This window comes from Perognathus longimembris, chromosome 9, assembly GCF_023159225.1.
Source record: "Perognathus longimembris pacificus isolate PPM17 chromosome 9, ASM2315922v1, whole genome shotgun sequence".
Taxonomy (NCBI): domain Eukaryota; kingdom Metazoa; phylum Chordata; class Mammalia; order Rodentia; family Heteromyidae; genus Perognathus; species Perognathus longimembris.
The window spans coordinates 11,048,085-11,070,743 of NC_063169.1; the positions used below are offsets into that span (position 1 = coordinate 11,048,085).

Here is a 22,659-nt window from a genome sequence, read left to right on the forward strand (position 1 = left end):
AGAGCCAACTACTCTTCTTAGATTCAGGGAATAAAAGAACTCAGAATTACTATTATTTTTTTGTAGGCCAGGCTGGCCTTAATCTTACAGTCTTTCTGATTTAACCTTTTGAGTGCTGGTCTTATAGGTATGTACCATCACAGCCAGCTGAATTCTGTCTCTTCTATGAAGCTTCTCGACTCTCTCTCTGAGCCTTTGGCCAGTCATTAGGTCATACTGGGGACATCTGAAATAAGAGGGAGTGGGGCCAGCCACCAAGACTCATTAACTAATGAAGCAATCAAATCAAACATGCTTTGCAGGGATCATGGTTAAAGCACGTTACTAGCATTGGTCTCACAGTTCACTGCAGAGGAGCAATTCTTATTGGTGATGAATCTATGGGAACAGCCTTACCCATTTTTTCTGATACTGAAAGAAATGAGATATTTGCATGTGTGAAGGAAACTGAGTCCAGATCACTTTATCTGGCCATGTAACAATGTAAAGGTAGCATTCAGTTTATCTTTTTAAGGATACAAGTCCATGGTCCCGGTGTACTAACTTTCCACCTACAGAGGCCAGAATTTTTCCCCCTACAAATCATTTACTTTTACAAGGTACCATGCATTTTTTTGTTTTGTTTTGTTTTTCTTTGTTTAAGGCAGGCAGCACCAGACCTGGCTTATTGGTTGCACTGGCCTTGATCCATGATCCATTTTATACTGCCTGCTACTATTTACACAGCCTCTTCCCTGAATAGCTGGAATTAGCCATCTTTTTTTTTTTTTTTTTTTTTTTTGCCAGTCCTGGGGCTTGGACTCAGGGCCTGAGCTCTCTGTTCCTGGCTTCTTTTTGCTCAAGGCTAGCACTCTGCCACTTGAGCCACAGCGCCACTTCTGGCAGTTTTCTATATATGTGGTGCTAGGGAATCAAACCCAGGGCTTCATGTATATGAGGCAAGCGCTCTTGCCACTAGGCCATATTCCCAGCCCGGTACCATGCATTTTGTTTCTTTAAAAATAAATGGATGGTCATGATCCAAGGCAGTTAGTAGGCTGTATGTTCCAATGGGTTAAAATTAGGTCTACGTCACATTTGAATGTGCAATGCTGCCTTTTTCCCTCCTTTTTCTTTCTTTTTTTTTTTTTTTTTTTTTTTTTTTTGCCAATCCTGGAGCTTGAACTCAGGACCTGGGAACTGGCCTTGACCATCTTTCTTCCCAAGGCTAGCACTCTAACACTTGAGCCACAGTACCACTTCTGGCCGTTTTCTATATATGTGGTGCTGAGGAGTCAAACCCAGGGTTGCATGCATGCTAGACAAACACTCTACCCTTAAGCCACATTCTGAGCCCCAATGCTGCTCTTGATTCGTTTTTTAAAATTTAGGTTTTAAATTGAAACAAATATTTGCTTATGTATGCATAGATTTTGTATACATTTGCAGAGGTGCCAACAAGACGTTTTTATACATATACAATGTACTTCAATCATATTCCCCCTTCCATTACTGAGCTATAGAAATTGTAATGAAAAAGTCTAGAGGCACATTTGTTCTTATGCACATCATTTAGAGGGTAACCAACAATACTTCTGTTAAAACTGTATGTTGAACCATGTAGTTTAGTTTGAAGAAACATTGCTAGAAGGCACTCAAACCCTTAACCCCACCCCTCAAAAAAACAACCAAATCAGAAGACTTACTATAAACAGAAAGGATTCAGATTTTTCTTAGTCTAGAAATAGGGAAAATAAACACGTTAATAATATATACAAAATGTCCATTATGTGAGAACCCTTGCCCTGATCACTGACATGGCAAAGTCAAGTTCAAATGCTATAGCTACAGTAGGTCAGGTAAATAAGCAAGATTGGTACCAAGCATGAGTACTTTGGTGCACACCTGTAATCCCAGCATTTGGGGAACAAGTTCAAGTCCAGCCTTGGCTATGTAGAGAATTCTAGGGAAGTCTAGACAATTGAGGGAACCTCTGTCTCAAAAAGCAAACCAAGGGCCTGGGAATACGGCCTAGTGGTAAAGTGCTGGCTTCGTATAGAAGAAGCCCTGAATTCGATTCCTCAGCACCACATATATAGAAAATGGCCAGAAGTGGCGCTGTGGCTCAAGTGTTAAGAGTGCTAGCCTTGAGCAAAAAAGAAGCCAGGGACAGTGCTCAGGCTCTGAGTTAGCTTTAACTGCCAATGGTACCAGTTATCTGTCAGTGATTAGATTGTCTAGCAACCTCAGGATTGCATGCTACAAGCTTTTATACTTTTATGCTTTCTGTATATTGTTAGGTAAACATTTGTTTTAGGATCACCTTTCCTGTAGTGATCAAATCACTTAACCTTTCATTGTTTTTATTCATAAATATAATAGAAATGACTAAACTATTGCCTCTGCAGTGAATTTCGTAAAATCAATAGCAACATAATCATTTACTGCAGGGCTTCATTTGCACTAGTGAAGTAAGGTATGAAACTTCAGCTCGGGGAATTGCACTCTCACTTGGCTTTCCCCCTCAAGGCTGGCTCTCTCCTGCTTGAGCCACACCTGTACTTCTGGCTTTTGGCTGGCTAATTGGAGATAAAGAGTCTCTCAGGTTTGTCTGCTGGGCCTGATTTTGAACAGTGCTCTTCAGATCTCAGCCTCTTGAGTAGTAGGGTTACAGGCATGATTCAAAGGCTTGGTTCAACCTGTAGTGTTTTGAGGACTGAGACAGCCAGCAATTCTAATGATTTCTAATTCTGCATCATTTCTAACAATGCAGGTGTCTCATAGTGGATGCCCAGCATAGGTTTCCCTTCAAAAACGTATCCCTGCAAAACTAGTCCATGGACAAGTAGACTGCCATTGTTTCAAGTTATGCTCGCTGTTACATAAATTTCACTAACACCATAGGGACTTCCAATCCACTAACCTAATTTGAGGGAATCTCTAATACTTTGTGTGCATTTTTACTATTGGAAATCTGAAATAGCTTTAGTTCAGTTTTACTTCTTACTGGGTTGCAATCTTTTTGTTTCAGTGCTGAGGACTGAACCCCAAGCACATCTTAGGCAAGCATTCTATCACCCTGCATCCCTGCGACAATCCTCTGCAGAAGGATTCAATACATACCTCACACATACCCCATTCTGAGTAATCTCCCTGTCCCATACCCAAGAGGGGCAGTGTCCAGGGAACTATTTGTAGCTGCTCCATCCTGTAGCTCTTAGCTACAGTTATTTTTAGCTAGAGTGGACAACTGATCAAAATGGACCGGTTTATATTCTTACTCTTCCTCCTCTCACCCCCAATCAATACTGAGGATTGAATTGAGGGCTTTAAAACTCTTGTGGCTTACTTGCTTGACTGGCATTCTATCACTTGAATCACACCCCCAGCCCAGCCTTTCTTGGTTATTTTGGAGACAGAATCTCGTAAACTTTTCTCCCCGAGCAGGCCTTGAACCCAGGATCCTCCTGATCCTATCCTCTTGAGTACCTAGGATTATATAGTCTAGTGACTAGCATCTGGCTACTCATTTTTTATAGCCAATTTAAAAACCTACGCCAGACATCATGTCTGGAGCAAAGAACAATTTGGTGAGCACTGTCCCTTTTTTATGATGAGAACGACAATTGTGATAAAATGGGGTATGTAGTTCACTACAGGCAAGTGCACGGTGTGGAAGAGCACATCAAGAGCACCTGTGGTCCAGCAGTGGGAATGAGGGCTGTTTGGGATTTTAGGGATGGCTTTCTAGTGGTAATGGCATCCTAGCTGAGAGACCTGTGGGACGAAGTAGGAGTTGGCCAGGTGCCAGAAGGGCTGTAAGAGCGGTCAAGGCAGGTGAGATCACAACATCAAGACCCTCATGCAAAAGAAGATACATGCCGTTAGAATTAAAAGTTGAAAGAGCACTTGTGCAGACTTCCTGAAGAGAAGTCTTCTCAGGAGAGAAGTAGGGACTGAGTAGGTCAAGGCTCATCAACTACTGTCTCCAAGAAATGCAACAAGAATAGCAGGCAATGCAATGGTTAGCTGTGGTGACTAGAGCTGGCCTGATACGCTGCAGTCACAAGCCAGGCCCATATGACAGGAATTCCTCCTAAGCTCAAGGCTCCCATTGGTGCATACATACTTGGTTTCTCATCTCTGAATGTAAGATTTACTAACATGTTCTTATAATGAATTCCTTTTAACATCAGCTAGGTAACAGGATTTCTCTTCTTTGCTATCTAGTAAGAGAGCCTAACTTTTGATTCCTAAATGTCCACTGGATACTATTCACGGAATTGATAAGACAGGCTCCTGTTTGGAGAGCTGTTCTGTTTAAGGGAAAGAATTTATGGAAAGCAATTTTTTTTCTGTTTAAAAATTTAGAGGGAGCTTATATGGCTAGATTCACAAGAGCCATGCACTGTGACTTGTTTTCAAGAGAAGAAATAGGTAAAAAAGTGGCTCCAACAATCAACCAATCAATGATGCTAATTGCAGGCAAAGTATCTAAGAGGAAATAAGCTGAGAGGACAATGGTTCTTCACTGGCAGTGATTTTACCATAAAAGGATTCTTGGAATGTTGAGAGGAACTTTTAGTTGTCCCAACCCAGGGGGCTTCTGGCTACTACTGGGTCAAGACCAGAGTTGCCACTAATCAGCAGTATTAATCAATAGTGCCAAGTCTGAGAAATCTGGTAATAAACAGAACATTGCTCCTTTGAGAATTGAAAATAAAGATTCCTTCTGGACTGGTGAGAATGGCTTAGGACCTCATTCTTGATCTAGTTCTAGAGATGCTGGGGTAGGATAAATAAATGAGGCAACTGGGAAATGAATACTTAATAGTATAAGTATGTTAAAGAGCCAGCCCCACATATTGAAAACAAATAAGTAAATCAGTTAAGCTCTTCTCCCTTCACCTTCTCCAGTTAGGTGTTAAGTAAGGGACATAGCTTGCATCTCCTTCTGTGAAATGTCAAGAAGCTGCAAACAATGGGTAGAAATTTAAAGGACCTGTCTGGCAAAGAGGCGTCCTAAAACTCACACCTATTGGGTGTTTTGGGTACCTCTAGATCACTTACCTCCATAAAGGTTTCCTCCCTTAAGCCAAAAAATAAAAAAACTTCTGATGTTCTTTTTCGTTGTTTGTGGCACAGTAACATAGACCTCACAAAAGCCATCAAATCCGTGTTATTAGGATAAATATATCACCCAATTTTCATGATAAAATAGCTGATAGATACATACAGCTTTAAAGTCTTTTTTACCACTCGGTATCAGCCTCTCCTGCGAATGTTTTGTGCAAATGAGCATCAGATGGCGCTCACGGACACTGAAAACCTGAGCAGAAGCTGAGCCTGACCAAGCCCTGAAAAATCCCATTCTGAGACCAAGGCGATCCTGGGTTTGGGTCAGGTTACTTTCCAGGTTCTAGTTCCTCGCCTGTGATGCGTGTGTGAGAGTGTGATACACATGTGTGCGTGTGTGACCGCCTTTGAATCTCACTTCCGTCGTGGAGCTGGAACAGTAACTCGGGAGGGTCAGGCTGGGAAAGTGACCCGGGGCGGCTCAGATCGTGCGGGGGGAGGGGGGGCGCCGGAGACTGCTTTCGGGGCTGCGGACGCTCGCACTCCCCAGCCGGTGGAGCCGAAACTCTTCCAACCACCTGGTGCCTTCCTTACGCCGGGGAGGGACCCGCACCAGAGTTACTTCCAGCACAACCGACGGTCTAGGAATGGGCCCATGGTCCAGCACCGCGCCGACGGGGCGCAGAGGGAAACGCCGAGCAAACTTAACTCGTGGCCAGGGGCGCAACTTCCGCCTGGCCCGCTCGGGCCCTCGAGGTCACGTGAGGCCGCGGAAGGACTGCGGGGTGTGCCGGGAGCTCGGGTGGGCGGCGCTTGCAACGTCATGGGGGACGTACCATTCAAACCAGAGCGAGGGGCTTCCCTACCGCAGGCGTGAGGGAAGCGTTGCACCGCGAGTGAGTAGTACCAGATCAGAGGAAACACTAGAGCGGACCGAACCTTTCTAGCGATCCAGTCACCCTTAAGGTTCCCTCTGGCCATCAAGCTCGCTTATCCCCCCCCGGAGGATTCCAATGGGTCGCGCCCTAGCCCCGCCCCCTCGGCGCCGCGCCCCGCCCTTCTGTCGCGGTCCGGAACCCGTCACGTGATCTTTGCGCGCTCCCGCCGGGGAGCGGAGTCCGGACGGTGGCGCTGCAGGGGACGGAGGGGCAGACTGAAGAACCGTCGGAGCTGTGGTGCGCCGCATCTTTCGCCGGGACGCCAGCGCGGAGGACACGATGTCGGGGCTCGCTCGCCTGCTCTTCTGGGCCGCCACCTGCCTGGTTGCCTTCTGCGCGCTCTCGGTGGAGGCGAACTCCACCGTGACCCCCAATGTGACTGAACCCTCGACTCTAGCGCCCACCAAGACAGTCCCCACGCCGGTGCCGACGCCCTCGCACCCCACCACCGTCCCAGCACCAGGTGGGCGCCGGCCCAACGGGCTTCCCGCGCTCGTCCGCTCCGGCGAGTCGCACTTTTTGGGGTGCTGGGGGGCCGGGGCGGGAGGTGACTCCGGCAACATGGCGGCCCGTCCCGAGCCCGGCGGCGTCCGGGCGCGGTGGCCGAGCGGGCCCCGAGGGGCTGGCGGGAGCCGGGGGCCCAGCCGTGCCATGCCGCCGCCGCGCGCTCCCCCGATCCCCCGGGCGGCGCACGCAGGGGTGCGGCCGCGGAGCCCTGGTCCTGCCCGGCCTCGCCGCGGGCGGGCTGGGCAGCGGGGACGTGGCTTCCTTCCGCGGTGGCAGCCGAGCCTTCGCGCTGGGGCGCGGCGCCGCGCCTCCCAAGTCGGCGGGGACGGCCGACTTCTTGTCTTTCTCCCCGGAGCGGGTGGCTGGTGCGCCCCCCGGCCTCTCCCGCGGGGTGCTCCTCCGGAAGTTAGCCCCGGAGAAACAGAAACTTAACAACGTAGACGGGCGCTCGGGTCCCCGGAGAGGGCCCTAAGAAATGAAGTCGCCGGAAATTTCATCACCTCGGCTTTGCCGACAGGTAGAGAGACCATCTTTTAAGGTTTGAGCGAGCGATTAGCGAAAACTACACGTGGAGAGCGAAAGGAAGACACGAGTCTTTGCCAGGATTTAGTGCTTAGCACCAGTTTTGCCTGGAGTACTCGGGGGGAGACTGGAGGATGGGTGGCGAAACCTAGGAAGTGGATGAAGAAACTCCAGGACAATAGGACTGGTGGTTGTGGAGTTGAAGCGGTGGAACCCCGAGCTGTCGATTTTCTAAAAACCCAATCGATGAGCATCTTCAGGTCTGCTGTTGAGTATGGTCAGATGAGGCATCTGCAGCAGAAGTGAAGCTCAAATTGACGTTTGTGACTGCAGGAAAGAGAGGGCCGCTAATTAGAGACAATTAGGTGAAAACTTACTAGACTAGGACATTTTTTTAGCTGCTGAAAATACGTGACAGACTTAATAGATCCTGCAAGATGTGAGGGTAGAGTTTTAAATACGGAAAGTAAGTTACAGTATAATACTGGCAACTTCTAAGACTGTTTAGAATGACAGAGCAGTTTATTTTTGTCTTTATTTAGCAGCTTCCTCTTAGAATTACAGAGTGTGGTTTTATGTTTTTAAGAGAAGCTTGGAAATACCAAGTTCACTGCTTTTGTGTAACTGAAATGCAGGTAGAAGCGATAACTTCTTTTCTTTGAAATCATAAATGAGATGACCCGGAAAACATTGCAAGTTCAGTTGACTGCAAATAGCATTTCACTGAGCTACACCTGTCTTCAACCATAAAAGAGTTTAAGTAGCTGGCATAAATTCTGAAGAACTATTTTGTGAACGCGTTTTCAATAAAGGGTTGGATGCTTTTATAGAATTAATTTTTTAGGCAAGAGGAAAGCAAATGAGACTGTTACATGGAATTTCTATGAAAATGAATAGAGCCAGATTTTTATGTTTCTTTGTGCCGACGTGCAATTGTAATTGACATCTTTTGAGTTGTTTCTGGACCATTTGACTTAGAAAACAGTAAACTTCTTCCTAACTTGTCAAATTATGTGTATATGAGTGTTGCCCTTTAAATGTGGCTTCTAGTTGTAGGAACCCTGTGAAGGGTGAATCATTAAGGCCAATTTTTACCGAATGAATCTTGAGTCTGGGAAATTGTTTTTAGATCAGTAGCATCAGAGTTAGAATTTAACCTGTAATTTTCATTACTGTAAAAAAAAATCCTTATGTGACTAACCCCTCTGTATATAAATTCCTGCTGGGCACCAGGGGTTCAGGCTTGTGATCTTAGCTATCCAGGAGGCTGAGATCTGAGGATTGTAGTTACAAGCCAGCTGGATCAGGAAAGTAGGTGAGACTCCTCCAATTAACCACCAAAAAGCTCCAAGTGAATCTGGGCTCCAAATGATAGAGCACTAAGCCATGAGCCTAAAAAGCTCAGGCCATGCATGAGCTTAAAATTAAACTCAGGGACAGTGCCTGGGCTCTGAGTTCAAACCCAAGCATTGGCACAAAATTTTTAAATGCTGTGATTCATGTTTTGGAGGAAAGTAGTTTTTTTTATATATGTAGTATTGATCTCATAACCTTTTTGTGTGTGTGTGTGTGTATCTCAGCCTCCTGAGAACCTAGAATTACAGGCATGAGTACTTGGCTTTTTTTTTGCCAGTCCTGGGCCTTGGACTCAGGGCCTGAGCACTGTCCCTGGCTTCTCTTTGCTCAAGGCTAGCATTCTGCCACTTGAGCCACAGTGCCACTTCTGGCCGTTTTCTGTATATATGGTGCTGGGGAATTGAACCCAGGGCTTCATATAAATGAGGCAAGCACTCTTGCCAGTAGGCCATATTCCCAGCCCCCTGGAGATTCGAACCCAGGGCTTCATGCATGCTAGGCAAGGACTCTACCTCCAAGGCATATTTCCACCCCTATTTTTAATTTTTAAGGACACTTTAAAATGCCTCAAGTGTATGAATGTGCTATTGTGTGGTGGGTAGCATTCTTAAGAAAACTATTGTTTTATAGGTACATCAGGATACTGAACATCTTTCAGGAGCTCTCTGGTTTTGCACTGATAGCATCTATATATTTGTTGTTAATATATTGAATATCTAGATTATTATTTTATAAATCTTTCTGAATTGCTTTGTCTATGTGCTGCTTGTTCTGTCAGTGGAAATTTTATTATAGCCAAAATTATAAGTATAAAATAGCAATTCTAGCAATAAAATGTTTTGTGAGGGAAAAGTACTCATGAGCCCCCTAACTTGTTTACTGAGTTTACTATTTGGTTTCATATAATTGACATTTCTTTAAAGGTTTTACCATTTTTCTGCTACTATACCTATGTAATATTTATTGTTCAAAGAAAAGAACTAGAATAAGTGCATGGGAGATACTAATTCATCATTTTCTTCCTAGAAACCTGTGGAAACCATAACAGCTGTGTTTCCTGTATTAATGCTACTAGCATTGCTAATACTACCTGCTTTTGGATAGAATGTAAAGGTAAGTGATTGTGAATTGTGATACTGCTATAATTTTGCAAATACAGAGTGTTCATTATAACTTCTTAGAAACCTATAGTTTATTCTTGAACATTTTGAAAATTTTAGAATCTTTAGGCTGTTTATTTTGTAAATGAGGTATTTTAAAATGCCAATTGCTTAAATATTCCTTCCTCCTATTTTAGAATTTTCTCCTTTTTTTTTTTTCCCGGTTGGTCATGGGGCGTGAACTCTTCAGCTCAAGGCTAGCACTCTACTACTTGAGCCACAGCACCACTTCTGATTTTCTGGTGGTTAATTGGAGATAAGAATCTCTTGGACTTTTCCTGCCCTTGTTGACTTTCCTGATCCTCAGATCTCAGCCTCCTGAGTAGCTAGGACTACAGGCATGAGCCACCAGCGTCAGGTCCATGTTAGATTTCTTAGACTTGATAATTAAGAGACATTTCAGGTCTTAGGTTTAAGGTACAGTAAAATTTTAGAATTAGCTGTGAATAGTTGCAGATTTCTTCCTGAAGACAGAGTCAAATGTTGTGCAAGAGATAATCTACAACTTTATATGTTTAGATGTGAGGGAGGCATAAGAAGGGAGGAAGTTGAGTTCTGTGCTTTTGTTAAGTCTTAAATAGTTACCTTTGTGAACATATGAAGGGTAAAGAGCTAGGTGGAAGTACATTGAAATGTGGTAAGATTTTTATCATTCATGGGATTATAGCATAAATCATTCTGTTCTCAGTGTATAGTGGTTGTATTTTTTCTTATCAGTAAAGCAATCTTGTTTAATATAGAAAAGTTCAGGGCTGGGACTGTGGCTCAAGTAGTAGAGTGCTAGCATTGAGCAAAAGGAAGTCAGGGACAGTGCACAGGCCCTGAGTTCACAGGACTGGCAAAAAAACAAAAAAGAAAGAAAAAGTTTACATGTTAAGTTTCCTTATTCAGTAAAAATTAAATATTTTTAGAAATTACATGAAATTGAGAAAGCTCTTTAAAATTAGGATGTTAACGGGTTAACTCAATTTTTCATTATATAATTAGCATTTTAAGTCATAGAATAGAATTTAAGGGGTGTTTTTTCCCATACATGGCAGTATATACCAGATGAATTTTGGAGATTGAGTTTTCAGTTTTAAGACTTGCTGCTACGGGTATGACTCAAGTAGTAGAGCCATAAGCTATAAACCCTGGGTTCATATCCTGCTACTTAGGTGGAGTAGACTTTTGTTCCAAGTCTTTCTATCCAAGAAAGCTGTTTTAGAAAGTATAGACATCTAAGTCAGGGAAATCTAGAGCATAGGTTCTACTACTGCCTTGGACACTTACTGTTTACTAAGACTTTTGTTAAAAGTCCTGAGGGGCTGGAGGTGTGGCACTAGGCAGGGAACCAAAGTGTCAGGCACCAAGTTTGAGTCTCAGTCTTGGACCAAAGGGGGAAAAGAAGAGAATAACCACTTGCGTTACACTTTTGTATTTGTAGATTTCTGGATGGCTGCCTTCTTTGACTATACAGAAGTCAGACTATAATTCTGAGGCCCAAGTATCTCAGATTTATTCTTAGTATATTAATATGGTTCTTTATTTTGGTTTGTTTCTGGCCAGCCCTGGGGCTTGAACTCTGGTCCTGGGCACTGTCCCTGATCTTTTTTATAAAATTATTTTATTTATTTATTTTTTACTTTTTATTTTTATTAATTAAATTTTATTGACAAGGTGTTGTGCAAAAGGGGTATAGTTCCATAATAATGAGGGTGTAAGATAGCATAAGAAATGTACTCACTGCCTTATTGTGTAACTGTGTCCCTGATCTTTTGAGCTCAAGCCTAGATCCTTACCACTTGAGCCACAGCTCCACTTCTGGCAGTTTTGTGTTTAATTGGAGGTAAGAGTCTCATACTTTTCTACCCAGGCTGGCTTTGAACCATAGTAATCAGATCTTAGCCTCCTGAGTAGGTAGGATTACAGGTATGAGCTATTTATGTGAATTTTAAAAGGATAAAATTTGGAGGATCTTTGAATTATCTCTCCAGCTATAGGTAAAACATAACAGTATTTAAATAACAGTACTTGTTGGTCTGTGGACTTCTAAAGTATTTGTTGGGGCTTTATTTATTGATTGATTGATTGATTGATTGATTGGCCAGTCCTGGGCCTTGGACTCAGGGCCTGAGCACTGTCCCTGGCTTCTTTTTGCTCAAGGCTAGCACTCTGCCACTTGAGCCACAGCGCCACTTCTGGCCATTTTCTGTATATGTGGTGCTGGGGAATTGAACCCAGGGCCTCATGAATACGAGGCAGGCACTCTAGCCACTAGGCCATATCCCCAGCCCCTTGATTTTTATTTTTATTTTTATTTTTATTTAGCAATGTTTTGGAGCTTATTAGAACAAAGACCACCACTACTACCACAAAAAAAGGGGGGATGGAAGATAAGTAATTGATGCTGCTTATCTTTTTCTTTTCCATGACAGATAAAAACTACTGTTCAAATACTTCAGAAGTTACTAATTGTACTACAGGAAATAGGACTGACTTCTGTTCTGGTAAGTTTGAACCATTGTTATAATTTCTAACCTTGTTAAGAGTTTGGATAAGAATAGCTTATTCATATTGATAAAAGGATAGTTTGAAACTTGGTTTAGTGAGTCAGCTATACTGTGAAATTCTGTAAGTGTACATACTTTAAGTCTCCAACTTAAAACAAAAACTTGTAGGACTTCACTGAAGTTTAAACTGGTCTTTATTTGCATTTTTCTGGTCTAGACATATTCTGATACATTCTGGGTTACAATACCGATGATTGTCACATTTGAATATCCAGCATAGTTTGTTATGGTTAAGTAAACTTCATGTATTTGGCTGCTGTACTTCAATTTGAGAAACTTGACTATTCTTTGACCATTACTTTGGCTTACATATCATTAAAATCTAAGTGAAACAGACCATTTTTCTAATGACATAAATTAATGGGAAAGTTAAACTCCTAATTTCTGCATATGGATAATAATTGAATAGAGTAGAACATTTTTGCGGGACGTGTCCATGGGCTTTGAAGATTACCTTTGCCTATTTAACTTTGGTTGGGCTATCCACATTCCAATGTAAACTTTGTAACTAGGAATTTTTATTTAGTATTAAATCAATATTGCCCTGTGTAGAATGTATACTATAGCTTAAGTGGTACATTTACATGTATACCACAAACATTTAAAATATCCATTTTATGTGTATTAGAAAACTAAAAATGATCACTTTGGATTTCATGAAGTTACTTGGAGACCAGATTGGCAATCACATTCTAGGCAAGCACTTTATCACTTGAGCTTATACCTCACCCAAAGCATTTTTTAAAAATTAATTAATTAATTTATTTTTTTGGCCGGTGGTGGGCCTTGGACTCAGGGCCTGAGCACCATCCCTGACTTCTTCCCGCTCAAGGCTAGCACTCTGCCATCTGAGCCATAGCGCCCCTTCTGGCCATTTTCCATATATGTGGTGCTGGGGAATCGAACCGAGAGCTTCATGTGTAGGAGGCAAGCGCTCTTGCCATTAGGCCATATTCCCAGCCCCGCCAAAGCATTTTTAAAATGCTGATTTAAAGAAATAAATGATGCTGTATATTTATTATTATACTCATTAGAAATAGGTTTAGCTATGAAAGACAACAATGTCCAGTTATGGCTTACACAGAGGACAGCTCTCATGTAAAAGAAATCTGGTCTATAGCAGAATTAGAGGGCTGTACAAACATCTATAACCTAGGTTCCTCTTTGGTTTTCATTTACCTTCCCAAAATGACCCTGATCATAATTGTCCAAGATGGATGCTTATGCATGTTCCAACTTTCAAGTTGGTTTTTCTTACTAGCCAGAAGGGAAAATGGGAGGCCCTGTCTTCCTTAAGTTTGTTTGGTAGGAAGTACACCTGGCTACTTTGCTGCAAGGGAAGCTAAAACATGTTTCCTGGGGAAAGGTAAGTATCACTAAAAACCAATGGCTCTATTTCTAAAGAAAGGGATACTTCTATTCGGTAGGGGCAACTATCTCTTCCAAAGGCTAGCATTAATGTTGTAAAAATTGTGAAAGTAGTGGTCTTATGCTTATAGATTGGGAATTAGTTTTGTAGTTTGTGATATTTTAGACTTATTAGTGTATATCTTTTTTTAATAGTGCCTACTGTTACTCCAACACCAACCAATGCTACAGGTAAGTAAGTTCACTGACTCTTCTTCCTGTTTTTCAGGATTGTTAAGCTCTTGTGTTGAATAATTCCTAAAAGATTTGAAAGACCTTAGTTAAGTACACCAAAATGTTTTCAGCTATTAATTTCTTCTGTTCTTTTTCTGTGTGTATACCTAAGTAAGTGTATTTCATTTTTGTGAAATTAGATGATACAGTAATCCACTTTTGTATTTCTTCTGATTTCCTATAAGATGGTAGCAATGCCAGGTACTGATGACTCACTGGTAGCTTATTCAGGAGGCTGAGATCTGTGGATTGCAGTTTGGAGCCATCCTGTCAAGAAAGTCTGAGATTCTTCCAGTTAGAAGTAGAGCTATGGCTCAACTGATGGTATGCCAGCCCTGAGCAAAAAAGCTCTGGGACAGTGTCCAGACCCTGAGTTCCAGCCCCAGGACTTGTACAAAAAAATATAATAAAGATGATAGTGCCACGCTGCTCATTGTGGTATTGGTTGAACAGTTAGGTCATTCATCACACATATAAGTGAATACCTTAGAGGGTATTTTTTAGCTTTGAGAGCGTGATTGAGAGACCTTTTGGGCCACCGGTCATTAGTTAAGGTTCAGTATTGAATACTATCATTTCCATCAAGAGTTAGAAAATTTTCTACCACACCCTCAATCTACTAATTCAGTAGGAAAAGTAGATACTTAAATTTTACATATACTAAATGCATCTCTTCTGGGACAAGTACTAGAGTAAATGTTGAGGATATAGGGGAAAAGTACGCAGCATTTCGGTCTCATAGCAATGATGAAGTCGGTGAGCATGATGTTTAGTGGAATTTATAGAAAATGTGTTGGACAGTACAGCAGATGTGATGACAACTTGGTGATACTAACAGAAATAACACTGGTAAACTGTGAGAAGAGCTTCCCAGATGGAGCAGGCTGGTCAGCACTTGAGGAGATGTGGAGCACAATGAGTGAGGTTATGTGTCCCGTACAAGGAGTGAGCTGCACAGTCACAGGTCACAAGCACAGTTGGGAGGCATCGTTTGTATGCTCTGCTGCTAGACTTAGGTGTTATCCCGAAGGATTTTAAACATGTAGGTCTTATGATCAGACTCCAACCCTTTTCGTGACAGTTTTTTTTTCTTTCAAATGGGATCTTGTGTTTTGTTTTGTTTTTACCCAGGGCTGGTCTTCTTACCTCTACCTCCAGTGTAGCTAACATGAAGATATGAACTTACATTTAGAGACTACATCTATTGATCTATTATATATTCTTTTCATGAAAATATAAAAATAGGCTTAGGACAATCTTTAGTATGTTTATGCCATAATGTGGTCATTCCATTGTTCGATAGTTATACTATTTGTCCTTGGGAAAGGCTATTTGAATTAAAACCACTGCACACTTGTCTACATGAATCAAGATTTTCTGCATGGTTTCCTTAACAGTCTTTATTTCTTGTTCTGAGTCAGTGTACATATGCTATGAACAGAGATTTGTTTGTCAACTAGGAAGTACTTGTCAGTTGATACATTTTCTGCAGGCAAGTCTTGGCCTTTCATTTAGCAGAACTTAATGTCCTGAGAAATGCTCAATGACAGCTGCACGTTTGTTGTTGTGTGTTGGACTGGAGATACTGACAAACAACACAATCCCTGAAGGAATAATGAGCCTTAAAATGATTATACCTTCTGAGCCAGGTACCAGTGGCTCACGCCTGTAACCCTAGCTGCTCAGGAGGTTGAGATCTGAGAATTGTGTTTTGAAGCCAGCCCAGGCATGAAAGTTTGTGAGACTCTTACAAAAAGTAGTATGGTGTTTATAACACTGCTCCAAACAAGATGGGAAAGCTACACACATGTATGAATTAATATTATTAGCAATCATCTTTGATTTTTCTTGTGTCCATCTTAATGAGAAGTCTGACCAGTGGAGCTCAAGGGGTGGTTCAAGTGGTAGAGCTATAAGCAACAAAGCTCAAGGTCCTGAGTCCAGCCTTAGTACTGGCACATGAAAAGTTAGCCAGAGCTTTCAGGAGAGTACGTTAATGCCTGTTGACTTTTTAATTGACATATACTAGTACACAATTTTGAAATACAATGTGGTGTTTCAATATATGTACACAATGAGATTTCTCTCTTCTGTGTCAAACAGTAGAATGTTGGTACCAAGAAGAGTTCAGTTATTTATAAGCCTTACAAAATGCCATTCATTCTGCTTATATACTTTATACCAAAGTGAACATTTTTTGCCAAATTCTCTTCAGCTGTCAGTTTCTTCTAAATAGTGCAAAGACTGGATAGCAGCATACATTTTTCATAGAATTGCCCCATGGAATGAGATTCTGAACTATCTTTTCCCCAAGAAGAGAGCTCCCTACCATAGCAATCAAATCCTGATAGTAAAGCTACAGGCCTCAGCTCTGAAGTCTAATTGTGCCCTGGACATTGGAGGGAACTCCTAGCCACCAGTAATATGTGTAGTCCCTTACCACCCTACCTTTCCAGTCAGAAACTAATGCTCTAGCAAACGGAGCCAGAGGTCTTTCCTTTCTGTTACTGGTATGAGGTGACGCATGTTCATTCCTTTCTATGTTGTTGGCATTACACAGTGCAGATTAAAAAATTTGTTGCCTATCCCTATGAAAAATTTGCTAATCCTGAAGTGCCTACATAACAAAAAATAAGTTGTGTTTTCTTCCTTAACACCATGAGTTTTAATAGTTTCGGGGTTTTTTTTTGGAAGCAAGTTTATAAGAAACTTAAAATTCCCTCTCAGTATTCTTGTCCTTCTCATGTGTCTTTTCAAGTTTATTCAAATGGATGTGTTGATTTTTTTGTACTTAGTGTATACAAAGATACTGATGTTTAAAAATGTACATGAATCCTTAGTAGTATTGGCTATGTCAGTGAACCAATAGCTGAAATTTGGCTCCTAGTTTAAAAAAAAATTGGAGGTATGTTGAAGTTAGTAACAATGTTTTTTTAAAAGTAGATATTAGATAACTGGCAAGTTAGAGACAAGGTTTTTAAATACATTTTGTTTCCATTCCAGCTAAAACCACAACTCCGCCTTCCCCATCTACAGCTTCCACAACAGTTGTCACATCAGGTAATTGAAGTTCTTTAAACTAGTAGTGATGTAGAAAGTTTGTACATTGTTACTTTTACTACTTCAAGCACTAAAATTCATTTTCTAAAAGACCAAAATAATAGCAAGCTGTTAAAGCAGTATTAGTACTACTGAGAATCTTTTTTTAGTGCATAATCATATTTGAGCTGACAGTTTACAGTTAAGAAATAATATTTTCCTAAAACCTGTTTATAGTACAACTAACTTACATATAAAATTGATTTGAAACTACCAATTACCTGAGGGCCTGGTTGTGTGCTATACGATAGGCCATCACAATTTAGGTGATGATAATAGTATCATTTGTACTAAGAGAAGCCTAAAAGGTTACCATGTGTACCCTATTTTTTTTTTATCTGTTCCTTCAAATATTTTGATGCTGAAGAGTCTTTTTATGGTTTGTAATTCCTGTATTTGTGTACTTGTTTTATATACCTTTTTAGTTCCAGTAAGGCCATTTAATTGTCTTCTCTTTTTTTGGCCAGTCCTGGGCCTTGAACTCAGAGCCTGAGCACTGTCCCTGGCTTCCTTTTGCTCAAGGATAGCACTCTGCCACTTGAGCCACAGTACCACTTCTGGCCGTTTTCTGTATATTTGGTGCTAAGGAATTGAACCTAGGGCTTCATGTATAGGAGGCAAGCACTCTTGCCACTAGGCCATATTCCCAGCCCTTAATTGTCTTAAAAGGGAGTACAAAATTTTTGTGATTTTTTTTTTTTTTTTTTTAGTTGGGTTTCATTTGCTTTTTTGGTGTTGGGAAATTGAACTCGGTACTTTAGCCATGTTAGGCAAGTACTCTACATTTGAGCAATACCCCTAGTTATAACAAATTTTGAAGCTGGTCAGCCATAGAACCAACTAGACTATTATTTACTTACTATTTTACTATTAAAAAAATTGAAATTGGCTCTGTGTCAGTCACCTGAAATGTTAGCTACTCAGGAGGTTGAGATCTAGGGGTCAAGGTTTGAAGCCCCTGGGGCAGAAAAGTTGGTGAAATTCTTACCTCCATTTAACCACCAAAAAACCCGAAGTTGAGTTAGGGCTCATGCGCCAGCCTGAGTAAAAAATCGTGGGGACAGTGCTCACCCAGACCACCCTCAGTTTAAGCTCCAGGACTGGCTAAAAGAAAAAAAAAAGATAGATTTTAAAAGTGAAGTACTCTGTTAAAATGGGTGCTTTTTCTTGTTCCATGAGTAGTGAACCTACGTGCAAAGCAAATACTCTAGCACTTGAACCAGGCCCTCGGCCCTTTTTGTTTTTGTATTTTGTGGGGTGGTTGTTGTTACTTTTTTTGGTGCTGGTACAGGGCTTGACTTTCAGGTCTTGAGCTCCGGTTTGATTTTTTCACTCAATGCTGGTGCTCTACCACCTGAACATGCCTGTTCTTCCTATTCTCTGCCTAGGTTGGCTTTGAACTGTGATCCTCAGATCTTAGCCTTCTGAGTTGCTGGGATTACAGGTGTGAGCCACCAGTGCCCAGCTTTGTATTTCATTTTGACATAGTGTCTCCCTAAATCTACTGCACTAGCCTCAAATTTCACCTCAAATTACAATTCTTCTGCTTCCAATTCTAGAGTGGCTGGGATTCTGAATACCATAGACTCTGCTTTCTTATAATCTTTTTGTTCTTGAAATGCTTTTACTACCTAGAAAGAAATTCTAATTTTTGTATCCTTTTTCCTTATGATTTGGTAATACTTTCTCACAGTGAAAAATTACCAGACTACTTAAGGTGTTTTTAATTATGAGTTCTTTTTCTTGTTGAAATAATGAATTTTGGGCTCTTAAGGGTATTTTTGTAACTTGAAAAATTACAAGTGAATTTTTCTTTATATGTTAAGATCTAGTAAAACCCGATGGCCAACAATTATCATAAATATTAATAATTTAAGAATTAACCAAAGGTTGTCTATCAAAATTATTATGTGTTTGAAAGTTCTTTATAAATTCCTATGTCACAATTTATATGCCAGAAAAAAAAATCCTTTTGTTTTCATGTCACAGCATTATAGTAACATTGACCACTTCATAATCCTGAATGAGTTGAAGACTAGAGCTATAAGTGGTTATTTTCCTCAACTGGAGTCATAATAGGAAATAATTTGTAATATGGCAAAACTGATGTTCAGGTGTGTTTTGAAACTGGTGGAGAATCATGAGAGTTAACTAAGGATTGTTATTTCTTTCATCCCATTAGGTGCATCCAATACCACTTTGACTCCGACCTCACAACCTCCTCGGAAGTCTACCTTTGATGCAGCCAGTTTCATTGGAGGAATTGTTCTTGTCTTGGGCGTGCAGGCTGTAATTTTCTTTCTCTATAAATTCTGCAAATCTAAAGAACGAAATTACCACACTCTGTAAGCAGACCCAGTAAATTAATAAGAACTGGCAATTCATTCATGTAATTCACTGAAACCAAAATAATTGCCTTTCGAGAAAGTCCCACACAGAAGATGTTATTCTGGGATCTTTAAATTTCCAAAGGATGCATATAGGATATTTTGAAGCATTATCTTTGAAGAAAAGTCAGTTAAATCATTGTGCCGAACAGGAATATTTAAAATATTCTGCATGAATCCTTGTGGCTGTGGTTTTTTTAATTTGATGTGGCTGCTTCTGTGGGGTTATGTTTCTTTACATGCCAAATGTCACTTCGCTAAGTGACGGAAAACGTCCTGTGCAAACAGCCTCCTGACTGTTGGCAGTTTAAATTTAGTCACCTGAAGGCCTGAAAAGTTCATTTTTTTAAAATTCAATTTAAGAGGTAGTTTAGTGACCAGAATCGAAAAGGGTGTGCCAAATGAGCAGCAGTGTAGGTGGATTTTTGGCTATCATTTCAAAAGCATAATAAATTTATTAATTTAGTACTAAACTGTATTCTTAGAGTAAAATGTTGTGCTTTGTAAGTTATTTTTTTCTACATTAGAAATAAGATGCCACGCAGGGAATTACATTCCAGATCTAAAGAAATGAATGGAAAGGTTAAATGGAAAGGTGAAAACCACCATTGTAAAGCAGGTTATGGTTCATGCTGCAGAGCATCTTCTACCATTGAGGAGACAAAGAACAGCGAGTGCCTTACAAGACAGACCAAAAGGTGAGCTGTGATGGAAAATCATGTACGATTTGTTCTTCAACATTAAGGAAGGTCAAGATTGTTCTGAGGATGTAGTGATTGATAGGAGCAGTAATAAACCTGCTTTTAGCTATCATGCTTTTACCCATATTAATCCAAAGTATACCTACTTTATTTTCAGAGCTGAGAAACTTAAGCTAAGGAATTACAAAAAGCTGAAAGCCTTCCATATATTGAACTTTCCAATATTTTTCTTAGGGCCGCATAAAGAATACGGAGAAAATTCGTTATCTTTCCTTTGTACTTAAAAAGTATCCTACTACTATTGTACTTTGAAAGAATTTCTTCGAAGCAGTTCTTGGAAGGTAACTTCTTTCCCAAGGCAAGGAAATAAGTTTTAAAAACAATGACTAGCTTTTAAAATGTGACAATCATTTCAAGTTTTCAGACAGAAAATATGGAACCCTAAAATCTTAAGATTTTTGATCATATTACTAGAGATCTTCTTAACACCCTGGGTGAATAGAATGATTTTTTTCCCTTTGTTTCTTGGAACACAATAGTCTGATCATGCATATTTTTGTTTTTATAAGCTTTGAAAGGCTTTCAAAGTATGGATTTTTTTTTTGTTTTTAGTTTTAGAAGGCTAATTCTCCCTTTGCCTTTGACACATTGGATAAGGTCAGAGACTTAGTTGGAAATGGGCTTTTGCTTTTCTAGGTCATTAAAGTTGTTTTAGTTTATTTAGCCGGAAGTAAATTTAGCACTTGGTTTTCATTATTTTATAGTTGGAAATTACAAATGGCTTTGGTTCATTTCATAAACTTGTATTTAGGTTGATTGTATTAAAGATTCTTAAAATGAAGCGTTACTGTTTCTTTGTCACTTGCTGGTGCAGCTAAAGTTTGTTTTACTTGCACATTTGTACATATACCTAATGTTTTCAAGTGCCTTAATTGTTTAAAATCTCTGATTTCAAAGGGTTTTGGGGAATGGTAGGTTTACCTCACAGTTTTGTGTTGTCATTAGTAATATTCTGGGTACCTCACAACTTATAATGGTGCCAGGGCTTAGTTTTTTAGTAAGTGCTGTAAGATTCATTTGAGAATATATAGAATTTCCATTCTTCACAAGGTGGCAGGCATTAGCTACAATGATATGATTGTCATTTACCTGGGTATAAATTCCTTGCCACACATTGTCAACACATGTAGCAAATTTTGTCAAAATGTAACTTGTTTTGAAGATTCTGTAACTTTAAGCACTGTGCTAACAGTAGGAAAGTTAGATTTTGCAAGTCTACAGATGAGCTCTTGCAACAGAACTCAGCCTTTCCCAACTCTTTCCCCCTTACTTTGCCAGTGTAGTATCTTGAGCCATTAACATTTTTTTGGGTTTTTTTTTAATCCAGAAGGTATATAGAAATGTTTTCAGATTTTTCATCTGATTTGTTCATGCAAATGTAGTTCTATCAAATACCTTATTTTATCTTACAGATACTTGTTGCACAGGCAGATACTGCTGTACTTAGGAATTTCTATTTTAGTTCATTAAAAACTGCAAACCAACCTGTATCATGTACCAAACTGATTTAAAATAAATCTACCTGTTTATTGAACAGTTCTTCTCTTTATTGACTCAAATGTGTTGGATTTTGTCAGTCCATGGTTCTTATTGACCAGTCAATAGTAACTAAGATACGAAGGAGAAGAAAGCCTTAGAAATGATGGAGGATAGAGTGACATATCAGTTGCTTGTATAAGTCAGGAAGAGTCCTGCTCAAGTTTTAAGAGTTTTATCATGTTACTACTGAGAGCTTTTGTTGTGATTTCTTGCCTTAAAATCAGAGCATGTTAAGTAACATTGGGTTTCTGATTAGGACATCTACCACCATGCCACATAATGGCACGTGAAGTGGGTTGGACCGTTTTGTGGTCAAGTTATATTTCTATTAAATTATTTTGACTTGCACTGAGCAGGTTACTCAAGGACTGGGGACATGGATCAAATGGCAGAATGCCTAGCAAATGAGGCCCCGGGTTCAAGCCTCAGTTCTACAGTGGGGAAAAATAAAAGTACCTCTTTGTAAGACTTACTATCTATAGAGCTATGCTTCGTAGTTTGACTTGGAAATCTTAAATTTTGTGTTCATACTAGCCTTTCATCTGGTCAAGTTTGATAATTACATGAAACTATGTTGCTTGTGACTCATGCCTGTACTCCTTTCTTTTTCCTCATGAGACAGAGATAGGATCACAGTTCTAGGCCAGTTCTGGCCAAAAAAAATATTCATTGTCAACAGAAAAAACTAGGTGTGGCATGCACCTGTCCTCTCACCTACAGAATGAAGTGTAAAAAACAGTTGGCTGGCCTGGGCAAAGGGAGAGACCCTATCCCAGCAGAACACAGCGCTGGCATTGTGGCTCAAGTATTAGAGCCTGCCAATGCCTAGAAGAGTGAATCCCTGAGTGGACCTGCCCAGTACCAACAAGGGGAAAAACACAACTTGATGCCAAGTTTACAGTCTCCTTAAAACATAGAGCCAAGCGTTGGTGGCAAATGCCTATTATCCTAGCTACTCAGGAGGCTGAGATCTGAGGATCACGGTTCAAAGCCAGTCTGGGCAGGCAGGAAAGTATGTGACGTATCTCCAATTCAACACCAGAAAACCAGAAGTGTAGCTGTGGCTCAAGTGGTAGAGCACTAACCTTGAGCTGAAGAGCTCAGGGACAGTGCCCAGGCCCAGAGTTCAAATCCCACAACCG

The 22,659-nt window shown here is 40.6% G+C and overlaps 1 protein-coding gene across 1 annotated transcript; it reads left to right on the top strand.

Moving 5' to 3' along the window:
* The first annotated feature begins 6,134 nt into the window (after positions 1 to 6,134).
* On the top strand, positions 6,135 to 21,512 carry Cd164 (CD164 molecule). Its single transcript, XM_048353719.1, has 6 exons — positions 6,135 to 6,456; positions 9,405 to 9,491; positions 11,956 to 12,027; positions 13,654 to 13,689; positions 16,735 to 16,791; positions 19,013 to 21,512. Exons 1-6 carry the CDS (start codon positions 6,273 to 6,275, stop codon positions 19,177 to 19,179), a joined length of 603 nt encoding a protein of 200 aa, XP_048209676.1. The 5' UTR covers positions 6,135 to 6,272; the 3' UTR covers positions 19,180 to 21,512.
* The last annotated feature ends 1,147 nt before the right edge of the window (positions 21,513 to 22,659 follow it).